General features: G+C 42.5%; 2 protein-coding genes across 3 annotated transcripts in view; both read right to left on the bottom strand.

Moving 5' to 3' along the window:
* SMCO1 (single-pass membrane protein with coiled-coil domains 1) overlaps nucleotides 1-7,475 on the bottom strand; it is a 28,075-nt gene extending 20,600 nt beyond the window's left edge. The window contains exon 1 of the mRNA XM_045088756.1: nucleotides 7,345-7,475. The gene's annotated coding sequence lies outside the window, so the exon portion shown is untranslated. The remainder of the gene's footprint in view (nucleotides 1-7,344) is intronic.
* Nucleotides 611-16,377, bottom strand: part of WDR53 (WD repeat domain 53) — a 35,963-nt gene continuing 20,196 nt past the window's right edge. The window contains exons 4-6 of one of the 2 annotated variants that reach the window (XR_006609211.1): nucleotides 7,345-7,425; nucleotides 2,588-2,993; nucleotides 611-1,083 (exon numbers count right to left, since the gene is read on the bottom strand). Coding sequence is in view for 1 of the 2 variants with exons in the window: in XM_045088754.1 (XP_044944689.1) it covers nucleotides 2,917-2,993; nucleotides 7,345-7,425 (158 nt within the window). In the remaining variant the exon portion in view is untranslated. Of the gene's footprint in view, nucleotides 2,994-7,344; nucleotides 7,426-16,377 lie in introns of both variants that reach the window. The other variant, XM_045088754.1, reaches the window with a different exon arrangement.

Raw genomic sequence — 16,377 nt, 5'->3', positions numbered from 1 at the left:
ATACAGGCCCCGGGAATGGGAGAGGGATAAGCAGGCTTCCTGCTGAGCAGAGAGCTCGATGTGGGGCTTGATCCCAGGACCCTGGGATCATGACCTGAGCTGAAGGCAGACGCTTAATGACTGAGCCACAGGCATCCCTAGAACATAGCTTTTTAAAAAACAGACTTTAAACACCATTAATTCTATCATATATGTCATATAAAGTTGTTTTGTTAGGGTTTGTAATCAAAGGAGCGAGACTGATACAAAGCGAAGGTCAAACAAAGTTTTATTTCACGCCAAGCATCGAGAATCAAACTGACCAGCCAGGGCCATCTCTTGCAAAGAGGGGACCCCTCTCAGCCTCACAAACTAACTTTTATAGAGGTAGTTTAGCCGGGCTATACACAGGTGGCCAATGAGATTGCAGTACACAGAGAAAACTGCACAGTCATGCTAAGTCTGCCACGCACAGAAAAAAACTGCTAGGTAACACACGGGTGGCCAATTGAATTTCACTTTACCCTAGTAGATATATGTGTGCCCCACTGATTGGATGTCTTCACCTGGCCTGACCCGCCCTTGTATCTAGGCTTTCCAAGTAAATTCCTCTGGGAGGGGCAGGGTCAATCTAAGTTTACTGCATGGGGTCAATCTAAGTTTACTGCATAAACACAAAATGACTCCCTCTGGCCAACCAGGCCCTTATATTCCCCCCTTTTCTTTGGAGATTAGTCAAATCCTTGCCTTTTCAGCCAGTTCTATGTTCTCTGGTTCTAAGGGGTTATATTGAGCATGTAAGTCTAACATTTTTATCGCTCTAGTTTTCTTTTGTACCAATGACACTAGTGCACATGAGTGTCACATGAGTGACATCGGCTGATGAGTTAGCCATTTACCACTTCATCTAATTTCCTACCTATACTTTACATAACAGGCAATAATAAGAGCAACAATAAACTCATAGTCTTTTGAGTCTTAGCTTTAGTCCATGGTCAGCGGGGTCCATTGGCTGAGGCTTCCACCTCTGGGGGGCGTCTTTGTCCTCAGCTCGATTGACGTGACCCACGTGAATCCAGGCCCTGATGCCTTCTACTTTTATCGCTGTGGGGGTGGTCAGGATAACAGTAAATGGTCCCTTCCAGTGAGGCTCCAAGTTCCCCACTTGATAGCGATGTATCCAAACCAAGTCCCCCAGTTGGTAAGGATGTGGTTCCACCTCTGTCTCCGTCCCAGTGTGGGCAGTCCAGATCCCTGCATGGGCTTTTTTAAGACAGACTGTAATGCCTGCAGTGACTGGAGTATAGACTGATCAGTAATTTCTGCTACTCTGTCCTCTTGTAGCCGAGGACAGAGTCGGGGGGGGGGGGGTGTCTCCCAAACATTATTTCAAATGCGGTCACCTTGTTTAAATAGGGTGTACACCATGCCCTGAGGAGGGATAAAGGAAGGAGATCCACCCATCCACCGCCAGTCTTCAGAATTAGTTTTGACAAGGTCTCTTTAAGAGTCTGGTTCATTCTCTCTACTTGCCCGGAACTCTGGGGCCAATAGGCACAATGTAGTTTCCAATTTGTGCCCACAGCCTTGGCCAATGTCTGTGAGACTGAGCTTACAAATGCAGGGCCACTGTCTGACCCAATTGCGAGAGGCAGCCCAAACCTAGGAATTATTTCTTCTAGTAGCCTCTTTTGCCTACCACTCCTGCTGTCTCATGTATGGTAGAAAAAGCCTCTACCCAGCCTAAAAGGTATCTACAAAAACTAATATATACTTTTGCCCATATTTTCCGAGTTTCATTTCTGTAAAATCTATTTCCCAATAAATTCCTGGTTTTTTACCTCTTTCTTTTTTCCCTCTTCCCATTCTAGTTCCTCCCACATTAACTGCCTGGCATTGAGCACATCTATCAACTACATCCTGAACCATATACCCTAATTTAGAAACCTGGAATTGCTTGCCTATAAGGTCCTTGAGTTTGCGTGACCCCAAATAAGTACCCTGATGTATCTGCTCTACTAACTTCTTACTTAGTCTTTTTCCCTCTTCCCATTCTAGTTCCTCCCACATTAACTGACTGGCATTGAGCACATCTATCAACTATATCCTGAACCATACGTCCTAATTTAGAAACCTGGAACCGCTTGCCTTTAAGTTCCTTGAGTTTGCGTGACCCCAAATGAGTACCCTGATGTATCTGGTTTACTAACTTCTTACCTAGTCTTCGAGGAAGAATTAACTTTCCTCTTTTAGTCTTAGCCCAGTCACCTTCATAGTCTAATTTAGCCCATTTTTGTAAAGACTTTAAATCTTCCTCTGAATAGTCTGGTTTTTCTGGTAGGGCTAGAGCTGGGAGTATAACCAGCTCTTGCACTGTTTCTCAGGCTGCTTGCTTTGCGGCTCGATCTGCTAATTGGTTTCCTTTTGTAATCAGATCAGTCCCCTTTTGGTGTCCTGAGCAATTCATAACAGCCACCTCTTTTGGGTCCCAAATAGCCTGGAGGAGAACCAATATTTCTCCTCTGTTTTAATTCCTTTTCCTTCTGCTTTTAATAGACCCCTTTCTATATAAATAGCCCCATGTATATGGAGAATAGCAAAAGCATACCTGCTGTCCGTATAGATGTTGGCGGTTTTACCTTTGGCCATCTGCAGTGCCTTAGTGAGTGCAATCAGTTCCGCTTTTTGTGCAGAAGTTCCACGTGGCAGGGCTGCTGTCCAGAGTTCCTGCTCAGGAGAAACCACTGCAGCCCCCGTACCTCTTTCCGTCGACCATGTAGCTACTCCCATCTGTGAACAGAGTCATCTCGGCATCCAGGAGGGGAATGTCTCTGAGATCCAGCATTATTCCACGAGACGTGTGGATGGTCAGCCAGCTCCTCTGGCAGCAGTGTGGCTGGATTTAGTACCACCAGGGGCTGGAAGGTCACTCTTGGTTCATTGAGGAGGAGGGCCTGAAACCCTGTCACTCGGGTTTTCATCATCCAACAGTCGGGTGGAGTCCGGAGAAGGACCTGGATACGTGGGTGGTGGTCAAGATGAGATTTTGACCCAAAGTCAAAATTTGCATCCTTGCAAAGTCAAACCTTGCATCCTTGACCAGGAGGGCCGTGGCAGCAATTATGCAAAGGCACGGGGGTGGGGGGAACCCAGTTGCTACTGGATCTAGTTTCTTGCTAAGATAGGCTACTGGCCTTTGCCAAGGCCCCAGAGTCTGAGTTAAAACTCCTTTGGTCACCCCTGCTTTTTCATCCACATACAAGTGGAAGGGCTTGGTAACATCTGGGATGGCCAATGCTTGGGCACTCAGTAAGGCTGTTTGTAATTCCCCAAATGCTCCTTCTGCCTCAGCTGTCCACTCTATCACAGTGAGCCCTCCTTTTGCCAGTTCGTAGAGAGGTAGGGCAATCTCTGCAAACCACGGTATCCACAGCCTACAGTAGCCTACCGTCCCAAGAAACTCCCTCACTTGTCGGGACATGGTGGGGCGGGGGTATTGGGTGATCACCTGTTTCCTGGACTCAGACAGTGAACGCACTCCTTCGTGGATATCAAAGCCTAAATAAGTGGCGTGGCTCTGACAGAGCTGTGCTTTCTTCGCTGGCACCTGACACCCTTTTCCTGCAGAGTCTGTAAGAGAGCTCTCGTCCTCCCGCAAACATGACTCATAGTCCTCAGCAGCTACTAGCAAGTCATCAACGTACTATAACAGAGTGACTCCTGGGTTGGAGGTTCTGTACTCATGAAAGTCCTCATGTAGGGCCTCGTCGAAGATAGTGGGCGAATTCTTGAACCCTTGGGAAGTCTTGTCCAGGTGAACTGACTTTGGAATCCTTCCTGTGGGTCAGACCACTCAAAAGCAAAAAGGTGCTGAGAACTCCTTTGCTAAAACATGCAGAAAAAATGCATCCTTGAGATCTAAGATGGTATACACAGTTCTTTTGGGGCCCAGGAAGGAGAGTAGGGTATAGGGGTTAGGCACTGTCGGGTGGATATCTTCAACCCATTTGTTAACTTCCCGCAAGTCCTGGACGGATTGGTACTCCCCAGTCTCGGCCTTCTTGATGGGCAGCAAAGGTGTGTTCCATGGAGATTTGCAAGGAACTAGGATCCCGTCTCCTCAGAGGTGGTTAATGTGTTTTCTGATCCCTTCCTTTGCTTCCCAGGGTAGGGGGGTACTGCCAAATGCAAACAGCCATAGCTGTTGCCTTTAATTGTACCACCACTGGAGGTTGTTCCTTGGCCAAGCCAGGGAGCTTCCCTTCTGCCCAGACTTCAGGAATCTCATCCTGTAGGATTTGGAGAAGGCTCCCCCACTTTGTCTCCTCTGGTTTTGAGACTGGCTCGTAAAAGAGGTAGTCATCTACTGCTGCCATAAGCACTCATACAGTGGGTTGTCTCTAGGTTACAGTCATGCCTCCTTCCGAGAACTGAATGCCAGCTCTTAACTTGTGGAGGAGATCTCTTCCCATCAAGTTATATGGGGCATTAGGGAGGACCAAAAATTGATGTTTAAACTATTCCTGAGGCCAAATTTAAAGTCCTTTCTGTTGCCCATTTATGTCTCTCTGTGCCATTTGCTCCTTGTACCCAGACTTCCTCTCCAAGTAGTTTTCCCATAGGTTTAAGTAATGATGAAAATTGGGCTCCCGTGTCCATCAAAAAAATCAACGGATTTCCCTTCAACTTTAATTTTTACTCCAGTGGCCAGCATTGCCGTCTTCTTTTGGGGGCACTCCATGGCCCAATGTCCTTTTTCCTTACAGTAAGCACACTGATCTGAATCTAAGTCTTCCCACCTGCCTTCTCTGTGCTTAGGCTTTTCCTTCCATTTACTATCCCCTACCCATCTCCTCCTCGCCTCATGTAATGCCAAAACCTTAACCAGTTTTTTCCTCTGTTTTTATCCTCTTGTGCATCCCTGTTGTTAAACACCTTTTCTGCTATTCCCACTAACTCAGTCAGATTCTTCCCTTCAAATCCTTCAATTTTCTGAAGTTTTCTATATCTGGGGCTGACTGACTGACAAAGCAAGATTGTCTAAGTGAGCCATCATGCAACTTCCCTGAAGGTTACCTCAAGTTGTCTAGCTTAAGTAAACAAACATTTAAAGACAATCAAATCTAGAATTTAACATCCATAAAAGTGTGTTATTAAAACACAATTTTTCTCTCTAAATAACCCTCGTTTTCAGAGATAGCCAAACCAGGACTAATTTATTTGAAAAACAAGTCCACTTTTAACAAGCTTGGCCTAATTATTTACATAAGCTCAGCAAAAACAGTGAGGGATCATATACATCTTTTAGAATCTGCTCTGCTGGAGCTTCTCATAAGGAATCTCTAGGTTGAACTTATGATAGCCTCTCCAGGCCAGAAGCCAAGCTACATACTTGCCATCAGACATGCCTGCAATATCTGTCAATTTGGGCAAATTCCTCTTCCTGAGGCCTCCAAAGAATCCTGAGGTTCCTGCACCTTCCAGGAAGTAACATCCTTTACTCACCTGGTGAGGCTGCTGGCAACTCTTTAAGCAAGGTATCAGGCCAACAGTTCCAAAGGGCTTTACATTTCCAGGTTTTATAAAGTCAGCCTTAGTTCCTTTAAGCTATCTAGTCATATATGAGTCTTTTTTTTTTTTTTTTAAAGTATGCAGATAATGAGTTTACTAGGTTTCCCTCCCATCATGAATGATGTCGCAGACAAAGGGAGGGGGATCTTTCAGATGCTGTCCTGCTTGTGTCCCTCATGGGAACTTAGGAGTGTCTTAGCTAAGGTCTGTCCGCATAAACCCTGCACCAGACTACTCCGTGGAGTAGATGACTGTTATGCCATATGACGCCCGTGAGACTCAAGGTGCAGCCCACTCAGACTTTGTAGTGGAAGCGGTGGAGCCGTACAGACACATTTGCACAGTCAGGCACTCTTCAGATTCAAACAGGTTGGACATCCTCCCCTTTGGGTATCCCTGGCTAATGGGAGGTGATCAGTCTCCCCCCTTCCATTCTTTTACGAATGGATTTAGCTCCGACAGTGGCCTCGGGGCTGTTTTTCTCTCTTTTTACATATCTCCTACTTTTTACATACAGAGTTGCTTTTCTCATTTCCATCAGTCTTAATTACACTTAACAGAATTTTGTACTCTTAGAAATACCTTAACCTCTATTGAAGACTAAATATAAACCAATTGTGAGTTGTTACAACAGAATTCTTTAGATGGCAAATTTATCAATCAGTTAAGTACAGAACATGTTCACCAGCAGATTTCAAAAGCACAAACCCAGTTCCAGCAGCCAACACTCTAGCATTTTATCCCATTTGGTTAAGACCTAGGTGTCCAACAAATCTAATTCCATTTGTCATTCAAGCAACCCTTCACAGTTTCAGGTTACCAAAGACTTCGGAAGCCACTTTAACAATTACCTATTAAAACCTTGAGACAGGATGCCTGGGTGGCTCAGTGGGTTAAGCTGCTGCCTTCAGCTCAGGTCATGATCTCAGGGTCCTGGGATCGAGTCCCGCATCTGCTCAGCAGGGAGCCTGCTTCCTCCTCTCTCTCTCTCTCTCTCTGCCTACTTGTGATCTCTCTCTGTCAAATAAATAAATAAAATCTTAAACAAAAACAAAAACAAAAACCTTGAGACAGACAAATAACCATCTCCACTTCAGATGTCATGCTCTCCTGCCAGCAAGGGGGAGAGACTCGGCAGTCCATGTCGGGCCAGAGAAGGCAAGGAATTCCCCAAAACAAAGGGAGTTTCAGCAGCTGCTTGGGAATATTCCTTAAAGTCTCTGTCCCGAGGTCAGTTCATCCTGTAGTGCCAGTTCAGCTTACCAAAAGTGGCCCACTAGGCACTCATATTCCACGCCCAGCTCCAATGAGCATCACCTTAACGTGGCATTAGACTAACCCCAGTTGGCTCCAGTCATAGCCCTTAACACACAAAATGAGTGAGCGAGAAGCCTCACATCTATTATGAGGAACGGAGAGATGAAAGTCAGAGTCCCTTTACTCTCTGCTTGCCCCATTCCTTCAGTCGTAACAAACAACACAACAGACAACAAAAGGACCAGGCAAAGACAAGCAAAGCAGGCCCAACTATTCTTACCCATAACCTGCCACTGGTGGGGGCTTTCTTTATCCCCCAACTTCCCAGGGGGAGTCAACCCCCCCAACTGCCCAGGGGAACTCGAATCCCCCCAACCGTCTAGGGGGACTCGAACCTCCCATCGATCTACCAGCAGAGGGATGGGGTGTTTCCGCATCCACTCCAGCCCTGGGGAGCATGGCTGCATCCAGCTTATCCCCTTTGGGCCATACCCTGGAGCTCCAACCAGACAGACAGGTAGGATCCCGTGATCTTACCTCTGGAGGCTTTTCCCAAAAATTCCGATGCTGGCTCAGTTCTCGTTGTTTGAATCCGGGTGCTCCCTCCAATGTGAGGATCTGTAATCAAAGGAGCGAGACTGATACAAACCGAAGGTCAAGCAAAGCTTCATTTCGCACCAAGCATCGAGAATCAAACTGACCGGCCAGGGCCATCTCTTGCAAAGAGGGGACCCCTCTCAGCCTCACAAACTAACTTTTATAGAGGTAGTTTAGCCGGGCTATACACAGGTGGCCAATGAGATTGCAATACACAGAGAAAACAGCACAGTCATGCTAAGTCTGCCACGCACAGAAAAAAAACTGCTAGGTAACACACGGGTGGCCAATTGAAATTTAATTTACCCTAGTAGATATATGCGCGCCCCACTGATTGGATGTCTTCACCTGGCCTGACCTGCCCTTGTATCTAGGCTTTGCAAGTAAGTTCCTCTGGGAGGGGCAGGGTCAATCTAAGTTTACTGCATAAACACAAAATGACTGCCTCTGGCCAACCAGGCCCTTACAGTTTCTCCTGATTAGTTTTTCTCCTGAGTATAGGTCACATTTTCTTGGTATTTCAGTATCTAGAGAATTTTCTAAAAAGAAGTTCACCAATGTGAAGTGACAATTCTGTGGATTTTACTATATTCACTGTAAGGGCCTATTTAGCCAGAGGATTCCATCTTGGATTAAACAGTCATTTTGTTGTTTACGCAGTAAAACTTAAACTGTCCTTGCCCCTCTTCCCCCCAGGGGACTTACTTAAAAACAAGTCCCAGAAACCGGTCCCAGGTAACAAAGCCCAAATACAAGGATGGGTCAGGCCAGGTGGAGACATTCAGTCAGTGGGGGCACATACTGTCTCCTAGCTACCAAGGAGTATGGGCCCCACCTTTTGGGCGCCAATTCTGCCCAAGGTGATAGGCTAGTTCAAATGTCTACTATAGGGTAAATTGTAATTCAGTTGGTCACTTATGTGTGACCTAGCATGACTGTGTAGCTTTCTGTGTGTTACAATCTCATTGGCCACCTGTGCGTGGCCAGGCCCAGCCACATGGCCTTTGCCTTTAAAAGGCTAGTCTGTGGGGGCAGAGAGAGGTTGCCTTCTCTGGAAGAGGGGCGACCCTGAACATTCGGTTTGATTCTTGATGCTTGGCGCAAAATAAAGCTTTGCTTGACCTTTGCTTTGTATCAGTCTCGCTCCTTTAATCACAGGCCCATTAATGGGGGACCTTTTATTCACAAAGTTTTATAACCATCACCAAATCTAAGTTTAGAACATTTTAGTTCACCCAAAAGGAAATCCCAAACCATTAGTCACTCTCCATTCCTTTCATGCCCCCAGCCTTAAACAACCACTAATCTACTTCTTAGCTCTATAAATTTTGGTGTGTTCCTTTAAAAATGTCAAGTTTGGGGTGGTTGTGTGGCCAAGTGGTCTAAGGTGCTGGATTTAGGGGGGAAAATGTTGAATTTTATCCTGGTAGGCTCTTTAGTATGAGTTAGAATGGTCCTTTCAAGGCTTGTTATTAAGCTTTGTAATGGTGGCTCTCAAGTAGCCTTTTCTGTAGGTCTAATTTAGTCCTACTGAATGTGTTGGGTCAATAAAGTCAACACGTCTCCCAACAAGATCTCTCAACACCAAAGTCTCTCTGATGGTTGTTCAGCTTATAGTTCTCCAGTAGGCTTTCTTTGCTTAGCCTCATGGAGTCTCATCTTATGTCTGCAAAGCATTGTATTTGACCAAAGACATAAGGAAACTCCTATGCAGATTTCTGGATCTCATTCTTTGCACCATTTCATATGTCTAGTATTCTGCTCTGTAACTTTTAGCTGCCTCAGTTTCTATAGGCTCTGACTTTTTTCTCCTCAGATCATCAACTCTGCCAAGCTTTACTTGGGATCCCCCCCCTTTTTTTAAGATTTTATTTGAGGGGTGCCTGGGTGGCTTAGTTGGTTAAGCATCTGCCTTTGGCTCAGGTCATGATCCCAGAGTCCTGGGATCATGCAGGACTTGATCCCTCAGGGCTCTCTGCTTAGTGGGCGTCTGCTGTGCCTCTCCATCTGCCTGCCACTCCTCCTGTTTGTGCTCTCTCTCTGTTTCAAAAAATAAAATCTTAAAAAATATATTTATTTAACATCTTTTAAAGAAATCTTTAAAAAAAAGATTTTATTTATTTGAGAAAGATAGAGAGAACACGAGCAGAGGGGAAGGTCAGAAGGTGAGGGAGGGGACTGCCCACTGAGTGGGGAGCCCCGTGTGGGGCTCCACCCCAGGACCCCAAGATCATGACCTGAGCTGAAGGCAGATGCTTAACCAACTGAGACTCCTTGGCTTATCTCTCTCTCTCTCTCTCTTTTTTAAATTTTATTTAAAGATTTTATTTATTTATTTGACAGAGAGAGATAACAAGTAAGCGCAGAGAAAGAGAGAGAGAGAGAGAGAGAGAGGAGGAAGCAGGCTCCCAGCCAAGCAGAGAGCCCAATGTGGGACTCGATCCCTGGACCCTGAGATCATGACCTGAGATGAAGGCAGAGGCTTAACCCACTGAACCACCCAGGCACTCACTTTTTAAAAATTTTTATTCTTTTATTTTTTAAAGATTTTATTTATTTATTTGACAGTGAGAGAGGGAACATAAGCAGAAGGAGTGATAGAGGGAGAAGCATGCTTCTTGCTGAGCAGGGAGCCTGGTGGAGGGCTCGATCCCAGAGCCCTGGGATCATGACCCAAGCTGAAGGCATACACCTAAGGAGAGAGTCACGCAGTTGCCCCCCAGCTTTTTTTATTTTATTTTATTTTTTTTTTTAAGATTTATCTATTTATTAGTGGGAGATGGGAGAGGTAGAGAGAAAGGGAGAGAATCTCAACCAGACTACTTGCTGAGGGTGGAGGCTGATATGGAGCTTGATCCCATGACCCTGAGATCATGAACTGAGTAGAAACCAAGAGTCCAACACTTAACCAACTGAGCCATCCAGTCACTGTGTCCTCTCTATGCTGATATTTGGTAAATGCTACCAGGAAGAAAGCTATGGAAATTGTAGGGCTCACTTCATTTTTCTCCCCTTCTCTCAGTAATCAGTGTACTGTGCTGCCTGTGGTCCGATGACTGAAAATAACTATTTCACACTTATTATGTTAGGTCCATGATCAAAGGAGTGAGACTGATACAAAGCAAAGGTCAAGCAAAACTTTATTTCGAGCCAAGTATGGATCAAACCGACTGGTCGGGGCAGCCTCTTACAGAGAAGGCGACCCCTCCCGGCCTCACAGACTAACTTTTTTTTTTTTTTAGATTTATTTATTTAATTATTTGACAGAGAGATCACAAGTAGGCAGAGAGGTAGGCAGAGAGAGAGAGAGAGGAGGAAGCAGGCTTCCCACAGAGCAAAGAGCCTGATGCTGGGCTCAATCCCAGGACCCTGAGATCATGACCTGAGCCGAAGGCAGAGGCTTTAACCCTCTAGTCACCCAGGTGCCCCACACAGACTAACACACACACAAGGTGGCCAATGAGATTGTAACACACAGAGAAAGTTGCATAGTCATGCTAGGACATACACTGGTGGCCAATTGAATTACAATTCACCCTATAGTAGATATTTGAACTAGCCTATTACCTTGGTCAGAATTGGCGCCCAAAAGGCACCTAAAAGGCGCCCAAAAGGCAGGGCCCACATTTTTAGAGAGATAGTGATTGGATGTCTCCACCTGGCCTGACCTGACCTTGTATTTGGGCTCTGTTACCTGGGCTGTTACCTGGGACTGGTTGACCATATTTTACTAGTTTCTGGGACTTGCTTTTAAGTAAGTCCCCTGGAGGGGGTGGCAGGGTCAGTTTAAGTTATACTGAATAAACAACAAAATGGCTGTTCAACCGAGATGGAGCCACTCTGGCTAAATAGGCCATTACAGTTATAGTTATCTAGTTGCATATGATGGGAGGTTTAGTCTGATATCAGTTACTCTGTCATGGCTAGACGTGTGTATTTTTTTTTAAGATTTTTAATTTTTTAAATTTTATTTGACAGATGGAGATCACAAGTAGGCAGAAAGGCAGGCAGAGAGAGGAAGGAAAGCAGACTCTCTTCCGAGCAGAGAGCCCGATGCCGGGCTCGATCCCAGAACCCTGGGACCATGACCCGAGCCACGGCAGAAGCTTTAAACACTGAGCCACCCAGGCTCAGTGTGTATTATTTTTTGACTGGTTCCTTTTTGCCCAATATTATGTTTGTAAGACTCACGCTTTTTTAAAATTTATTTATTTTTAAAAATTTATTTATTTATTTATTTATTTTTAAGTATTCTATACCCCCAATGTGGGGCTCGAACTCACAACCCCTAGACCAAAAGTCACATGTTCTGCTAAGTCAGCCAGGCACTCCTTATGCTTGTTGAGTGAAATATTTAGCTCACTTTTTATTTCCGTTTGGTATTCCATAACAGAATATATCACAATTTACTTATACATTCTATTGTTGGACATTTGAGTAGTTTCCATTTTGGAGCTATTCTAAGTAATACTGCTATAAACATTCTTGTACCTGTCTTTTGGTACATGAATTCCTGTCGAGTATAGATCTAGAAATGGAATTGCTGGATGGGTTATGTACATTGTCAGGTTTACATGTACTGCCAGTTAGTTTTACGAAATAGTTGCACCAATTTTCATGCTCATGTATGGAAACCCAGTGACTCCATGCTTCAGCATCTGGTACTGTCAACTTTTTCAAAGTTAGGCATTCTGGTGGGTGTGTTTTAGCTTATACTTTCCAGTGTCCAATGCAGTTGATCAACTTTTCTTATGTTTGTTGCCCTTCTGTATATCTATTGGCCTATTCATATCTTTTGCCCAATTTTCTGTTGGATTGTCTGATTTTTTCTTTTATTAATTGATCAGTTAGTCAGTTATTTTTTCATTCTGGATTCCAGTCCTTTGTCAGTTATAAAATGCACATATCTTATTTCCACTCTGGTTTGCCTTTTTTATCCTCTTAACAGTGTATTTTGATGAACAGAGGTTCTTAATTTTAATGTAGATTTTGTCTTCATTAAATTAATTTAAAGTTATCCAATTTATCCATGCTTTCATTTTGATGTCTTCTATTTGAAATCTTTAATACTTCAAGGTCATGAAACCATTTTTCTTCTTTTTTTTAATTTAGAAGGTTTATTACTTTACCTATCACATTTAGATCTGAAGCACACCTAGAAATAATTTTTGGATTAGTGTAAAGAATCAATATTAACTTCTTCTCCATATGGATATACAATCGAACAAATCCCATTTATTGCAAAGACTGTCCTTTTCTCACTGCTCTACAGTGCACGTTTGTCACTAATTGAGTTTGCATGTTTATAAATATCTATTTCTATTCTTTATTCTTCCTCATTGGTCTATGTATCTATTCTTGTGCCCATACCACATTCGTAGTTACTGTAGCTTTATAATAAGTGTATCATATAGTGTGAGTCCTCCATCTCTGTTCTTCAAGTTTAACTGTGCTATTCTAGGCCATGTGCATTTTTAAAAAAAGATTTTATTTATTCATTTCAGAGACAGAGAGAGCACAAGTAGGCAGATCAGCAGGCAGAGGAGAGGGAGAAGCGGGCTCTTTGAGGAGCAGGGAGCCTGATGTGGGACTCGATCCCAAGACCCCGGGATCATGACCCAAGCCAAAAGCAGCCACTTAACTGACTGAGCCACCCAGGTGCCCCCATCTGCATTTTTAAAAAGATTTATTTATTTATTTATAAATTAATTGAGAGGGAGAGAGAATCCTCAAGCAGGCTCCACACTCAGCGGGGAACCTGACAGGGAGTTTGATACCAGGACAGGAGTCCTGGTAATCATGACCTGAGTCAAAATCAAGAGCTGGCTGCTTGATCAACTGAGCCATCAAGATGTCCCTAGACCATTTGCATTTTCATATAAAATTTACAACATGCTGCCTAATTTTTATAACAGTACTAGCTGGGATTGATTAGAATTACACTGACATCTTTATAATACTTTATCTTCTAATTCATGAATATGATAAAACCCTCTTTTAGATTTTAATTTGTCTCAAGCATGTTTTACACTTTTTATCTGTAGAGTTATTTTGTTTTTCATTTTATTAGTATTTGATGTTTCCTGTTGCTATTATAAGTGGTATTTTTAATTTTTCCTTTATTGTTGCTGTTATATAGGAATACTACCATTTTTTATATATTTATCTTTTTATTCAGCAACCTTAATAAATCCATTTTTAATTTTTGCAATTCATCTCTAGATTCTTTTGATTTTCTGAATACATAATCATGTCTGTAAATAACTGTTTTACTTCTTTTTTTATGGCTTTTTTTTTCCTTGCCATATTGTACTACCTAGGACCTCCAGTAGAATGTCAAATACAAATAATGGTGGAGATATCCTTCTCATCTCTTGTTTCCAGTATCAGAGAGAAATGTGTCAATATTTGTCACATGTCTAAATAATTCATGTATCAAAGAATAAATCACAATGAAAAATTAAAATGTTATATTGAAAAAGCTAGAATGTTATATTAGAGCACTAATGAAAGTGTGGCACATAAAATTGGAAGGATGTAGGTAAAGCCATACTTAGAAGAAATTGTATGGCCTTAAATGCATATATGCCAAAGGGAGGGGGAGCTAAAAAATCAATGAGCTAAGTGTCCATCTCAAAGTGTTAGAAAATGGACAAATTAAACCTGAAGATAGCAGAATGAAGGAAATAATAATAATTGGAGCAGCAATTAAGCAGAAAACAAATAATAGTATTATCAAAGGCAAATATTGCTTCTTTGAAAAGGCTATTAAAATTTAAAAAACTCCTGACAAGGGACACCTGCGTGGCTCGGTTGGTTGAGCACATGCTGACTCTTGATCTCAGCTCAGGTCTTGATCTCAGGGTCATGAATTCAAGCCCTGCAGGTTTCATGCTGGGCATGGAGCCTATTTAAAAAACAGAAAAAAGAAAAAAAGAAAAAAAACCCCTTATGACAAGGCTAATAAAAGAGGATATTATAACAAATTCATGACAGTAATTTGAAAATACATGAAATCCAGTTTGCTGTATGTATCAATAGTTTGTTCCTTCTTTTTAAAATTTGTTGTTGTTGTTGTTAGTTTTTTGTTTGTTTGTTCCTTTTTATTCTGAGTAGTATTCCACAGTATGGATATATCAGATTGTTTAACCATTTACCTCTTTAAGGAATCTAGGCTAATTCCAGTTTGGGGCTATCCATGAATAAAGCTGCTATAAACTTTCACGTACAGGTTTTTATGAGAACATATGTTTAAACGCTCAGGAGAGCAATTGCTGGGTTACATGGTTTGGGCACATTTTTTGGTAGGAAAATGCCAAACTGTTTTCCAGGGTAGCTGTACCATTTTACATTCCCACCAGCGACAAATGAGAGATCTAATTTCTCCCACATTCTTACCAGCAGTTGGTGTTGTCATTGTTTTTTATTTTAGCCATTCTGACAGGTGTGCAAATCAATTGAAAAATGTATTTCATTCTAATTATTTAGTATTTTAAAATGATTTTACTTTTATGTAATCTCTACATCCAATTTGGGGCTTGAATTCACAACCCTGAGATAGAGAGTCTCATGTTCTACCTACTGAGCCGGCTAGGTGCCCCTACACCATTTAGTATTTTTGAAGGGTGAGTTGATCTGCAACATATTGAACCTCTAATTGGTACTGAACTGGGTTTTTGAGGAACAGGACTCAGGCATCTAGATATTTTCTTTTTTTAATATATATATTTCTTTAAAAATTTTTTTAAAATTTTTTAATTTTTAATTTTTTAAGTTTTTTAAAAAAAATTATTTGATAGAGAGAGAGCGAGAGAGGGAACATAACAAGCAGGGGTAGGGGGAGAGGGAGACGCAGGCTTTCCAGCAGAGCAGGGAACCCGATGTGGGGCTCCATCCCAGGATCCTGGGATCATGACCAAAGCCGAAGGCAGATGCTTAAGGACCGAGCCACCCAGGCGCCCCTCTAGATATTTTTAAATCTTCATTGGTGGATCTGATTTGCAGCTAAGTTTATGAAGACATCCTGGTCTCAAAGGACAAGAGCTTTGAAGGAAAAGTCATCCTTTGAAGAAATAGCCATATCCAATGATGGGAATGTCATAGACAATGAAAATACATGGTAGGATAGTAGGGCTGAATGACATTTCCAAAATACAAACAAGGATTCTTAACCCTGGAAAATATTTTTGGAAAATAGTTATTTAAACTTTCAAAAACTCAAAAAATTGATTTCATTTAATTTTTTTCCCTCCCCCATCTCCAAATGGAGGTCTACTTAATTTTAGAGAGGTCTACTTAGACAAAAATTAATTAAAATTTTGGTATTTAAAAAATAAATGGTTATTTAGAGCATGAAGAATTCCTTATTAACAAGAAAGAAGAAAGAAAGTTGAGAAGAAGATGTATAATTGTCCAAATCACTTAGAAAAAAATAGAAAAAAGTCCAGGTCCGGGCTAATCAAGTTATTTGACTAATCCGAGGCTATCAAAATCTGTGAAAACAAAAGAAGTTATGGATTATGTCTCTAGGGGGCGCTAAATCTCTACAGAGCAATGCAGGAAAGGAAAATGTTAAAAATTCTAAGAATCAAAAAACGTAATGCTTCGTGAATAACACGGATTAGAAAATTAGAGTGTATTATTAAGAAAGGAACAAGGCTAAGTGTAAGCGATTTAAGGGAAGCAAAGAGAAAGAAATGTCTACTAGTCTCCCCTCTGGTTTAAGGAGTCCAGTAATCCTCCAAATCACCCTGCCTCTCCAGTGCAGCCAGACTCCTGACTAGTAACAGCTCTGTGCCATTTTGGAGAGCTGATGGTAATGACACCAGAATGGCAAGGACCAGTCCGGGCAGATAAGGGAGGTCTAAGTAGTCAAACCTGCCCAGCCTCTTGTGCTCCCTACATGGATTTAGGGCTCTAGGATCCACCCAGTCACTGAAACCAAAAACGTAGGGCTTCATTCTTGACTCTAAT

Source organism: Mustela putorius, unplaced genomic scaffold (assembly GCF_011764305.1).
Source record: "Mustela putorius furo isolate JIRA1106 unplaced genomic scaffold, ASM1176430v1.1 tig00003834_pilon_pilon_pilon, whole genome shotgun sequence".
In the NCBI taxonomy this organism is placed as follows: Eukaryota; Metazoa; Chordata; class Mammalia; order Carnivora; family Mustelidae; genus Mustela; species Mustela putorius.
Note: the sequence above shows the minus strand (reverse complement) of the source record. Positions and strands in the feature narration are given on the sequence as shown.